Raw genomic sequence first — 3569 nt, 5'->3', positions numbered from 1 at the left:
TGAAAGGTGGCAGTCAGGTATTTTCACAGCTAGGTCCAAGGAGGGGGAAGAAAGGCTGAAGCCTACCCCCTTCTAATGAAGCAGATGGTAATTTGAGTTAATTAGCGCGGCTGTTGTAGTCATACACCTCAAAGCCAGGCCACAGCGTTCACAGGCAACATCAGAGTCCAGCAGCTTTCTCCCCACCCTTCGCCTCCATAATGAATGGATGCACCAAAGCCCGAGCAGTTACCTGGAGGGCACCCCATTCATCACCACACACAATTAAGACTTTGTCACCGGTGACTCATCAAGGATTGGGGAAGAAAAGGCAGAGAGAGGGAGAGAAAAGAATTAGGCTGGAACCTATTTCCAAGAGGTCCCTTCTCTAAATCAGACTCACTGCACATAAAACACTGGATTAAGGCTGTTTTACAAGACTCCTGGCAGCGACGGGGAGGCAGAGTAAGAACAGCAAAGACTTTATTTAAGCAGGTCCTTGCAGGGGTGTATTTTAAAAGCAGTACAAAAACCAGAAAGCAACAGGGTTTTCCAATACACCACAGGCGTCCATCCCAGTGTCGGGAATGGGACCACCTGCACAGGTGTGTGCGGTGCTGCCTAATTCCTGCTTTGAGAAATGCAAGCCTTGGTGTTATAAAGATGAGAAGTTGGAGCATGGTCTCCTCAGGAAGAGAGTAGTCACTTTAGGGAGCAGTAAAAAGGGTCACCACTAAATTTTGGCAGCTCTTAGGATCAAGGGCACTGGGTAGCACCAAGTCCACTCCCCCCATCAACTTCCACATCCAGCCCTGGCTGGAGAACAGCCGCCCTGACCCCCCAAAATACCACCTCTATTGTTCGCAACAGGATCCACATCCTTTTCCACACTTCCTACAGCACATATAGGACCTGTATTTGTCCTATAAATAGGGGCTTTCTTCCTAAAGACCAGGTCAGCCCAAAATAAGGCACGTTTAAGGTCTCAAAAGCAGGAAGGGACGATGCCACCACGCAGGCTGTGAATAGGATGAGGAGCAGCACCACAAGCTTGGGAAGAAGAGCAAGTTTTGGCATCAAATCCCTGGGTGAATTGGCACACCAGCCCGTTTGAGTTAATTTTGGGGCTTCTGTCAGCCTGTTCTTCTTCATCATTCCCCTCCTCCAGCAGCAAATGAATGGCTGGTAGCTATTTAGGGGTGTTTATCTACCATTAACTTCACATGGCTTCTGAGCTGTAATGTGCTTATCTGCATCCATCAAAGGCTTCAGCTGGGAGGGTTTAGGGTTTAACCAGGGAGAACAATACAGGAGGGCAGCAATCGCAGATATTGGCACGCCTGCTCCCTCCCAGACCACCCAGCACCAGTAACACTGGTGTATACTGGGTGTGGGGAACTCCTCCCGCACACTTGGCCCTTGCCTTTCCTCTTCAGATAAAGCACCTGACAAGGGATAACCGTGGTATTTGGAGGTAACCTCGGGGCCTAAGGAACAGAGTGACAGGGAGGAAGCGGATGTGTGTTTTCTCACCAGTAAAATCCTTTCTGCAACTGGGTTTATTCCAGCTCCACAGCCCAAACTGCGCTTTAGGGATGTAGGTAAAAAAAATAAACCAACCCGAAATGCAAATATGCCTAACCCAGCACCAGCAGCCTCCACAGCAATTTCAATACTTTGGGATATTTCAGAGTGAAACAGCGGCCGCAAAGCCACACATTTACAAGTCATGAGCGTTACACCCTGCTAAGTCATGGTTAAGAGAGGTTTATCTGCTTTTGGGTCCTTAAGACACCCCAGGTCCCATTTCAAAGCTTTTTTTCCTCTGCAAACACACTATGAACACACCACTAAAAATGACATAGAAAAGACTAGCGAAGGTACAGGGACTGGAGAACCGCTGCTGTAAGCAAACTGCTAAAACTCACAGCGTGACCGCTGCCACCATGGGATGGGATGGGATGGCATGGCATGGGTGCTTCCAGCCAAGAGAGGAGATTAGCTTTTTTTCCTCTGCAAACACACTATGAACACACCACTAAAAATGACATAGAAAAGACTAGCGAAGGTACAGGGACTGGAGAACCGCTGCTGTAAGCAAACTGCTAAAACTCACAGCGTGACCGTGGCGTGGCATGGGATGGGATGGGTGCTTCCAGCCAAGGGAGGAGATTTTGCTCCTTTCACTTTCTTTTACAGAAATATTCCCTTACCAAACTGAGCGATGCAAACTGATGGGATGGCATGGCATGGGTGCTTCCAGCCAAGAGAGGAGATTTTGCTCCTTTCACTTTCTTTTACAGGAAATATTCCCTTACCAAACTGAGCAATGCAAACTGCATTGTTTCAAATAAAGCCACCACCTGCAGACCACGTTCCTCCTTACCTGCTCCTCCTTGGACTTGATTGCACCTTCCAGAGCTGCTGAGCAAGCAGGTTTAGCTTTCCCTGGCCCAGCATCTTGCCCTGATGCAGCAAGATGAAGCCTGGATTTCACAGACACCTTGCTACGTGTCCACAGCGGGAGAAAAAGAGACTTGTTCCTCCCATAAGCATTTCTGCATCCTTACTAGCCTGACTGGACCACCTCCTGTCCCAGGTGGCCACATCCATCCAGCCATATGCACCCCAAGCTGTGACAGGACCCGGGCTGCTCGCAGCGGCTTATTAGTTTTCTATGTAGCACCCAGGATGTGCCAGACACTTTGCAAACATACGGTCTCAGCGCTCGCCCGGAGGGTCCGTGATCTAATTTACGAGAGCAGGGTACAGATTGTACCGCGCAGCAGAAAAACGGGCACCAGCTGGACGGGCAGAAGCTGCTCAAGGAGTTTTTTTTGGGCTGAGAGATGCTCTAAAACAAGAGGGGCAAAGCCACGATGTGAAGTTAACCCTCCTCGCCCACCAAAGCATCACCCCAGGCCCTGCTCAGCGCTAACCGCAGCATTTTTGAAGGATGGGCAGAAGAGTGGATGGGGAGAAGGGGAAGATGTAGCGGCATGTACCCACAAGCGAAGAGTCCTGCCCCGGGAAGGGTTAAGGCATCCAGCACAGTTTTCTGACAGCCAGGGGATGGTATTTCAGGTTGCTCAGTACTTTACCGTCTTTCAGGTTAGGGGGAAAAAAAAGACTTGCAAAAAAAAAAACAAAACCATAGCCAGAGGCCAGATTCGTAGTTAAACAATAGCTTGAGCTAAGGGGGAACTCAAGATGCTGCTAAAGTCAACAGGGAGAGCCAGGAAGGGACTCTGGACACCCAAACCCTGCCAGGGCAGAAAGTTGGGAGTCAGCTCCGCACGATGGCAAGGAGGGAAATGCCCATAAAAAGCAACCTAGAGAGATCCCCCCCCGACACAGCTGGGGGAGCGACTCCGCAGTCTAAAAATACATAATTACACACCAAAGCTCCGGCGCATACAATAAAAACCACATGCGCCCGCCGGAGCAGGCGCCTGCTAAGGGGGGGGGAGGCGAAAGTTTGCGGCCAAAAAAAATATTTTAAAATAATAATAATAACAATAAAACCCTCCCACACCTTACCTTGCAGGAGTAGGTGTGGTGCACGGGGTCCACGTTCATGATCTCCTCCA

The 3569-nt window shown here is 49.7% G+C and overlaps 1 protein-coding gene across 1 annotated transcript in view; it reads right to left on the bottom strand.

Annotated features, from left to right (window-relative positions):
* Positions 1–3563, bottom strand: part of LOC104548838 (agrin-like) — a gene marked incomplete at its 3' end in the record, with an annotated part of 6714 nt that extends 3151 nt beyond the window's left edge. The window contains exon 1 of the mRNA XM_010195003.1: positions 3520–3563. Within this exon, the coding sequence (XP_010193305.1) occupies positions 3520–3558 (39 nt within the window). The remainder of the gene's footprint in view (positions 1–3519) is intronic.
* Positions 3564–3569: the final 6 nt, after the last annotated feature.

The sequence above is a fragment of the Mesitornis unicolor genome, unplaced genomic scaffold (assembly GCF_000695765.1).
Source record: "Mesitornis unicolor isolate BGI_N332 unplaced genomic scaffold, ASM69576v1 scaffold4840, whole genome shotgun sequence".
NCBI classification, from domain to species: domain Eukaryota; kingdom Metazoa; phylum Chordata; class Aves; order Mesitornithiformes; family Mesitornithidae; genus Mesitornis; species Mesitornis unicolor.
This window is presented reverse-complemented; position numbering and strand designations above follow the sequence as displayed.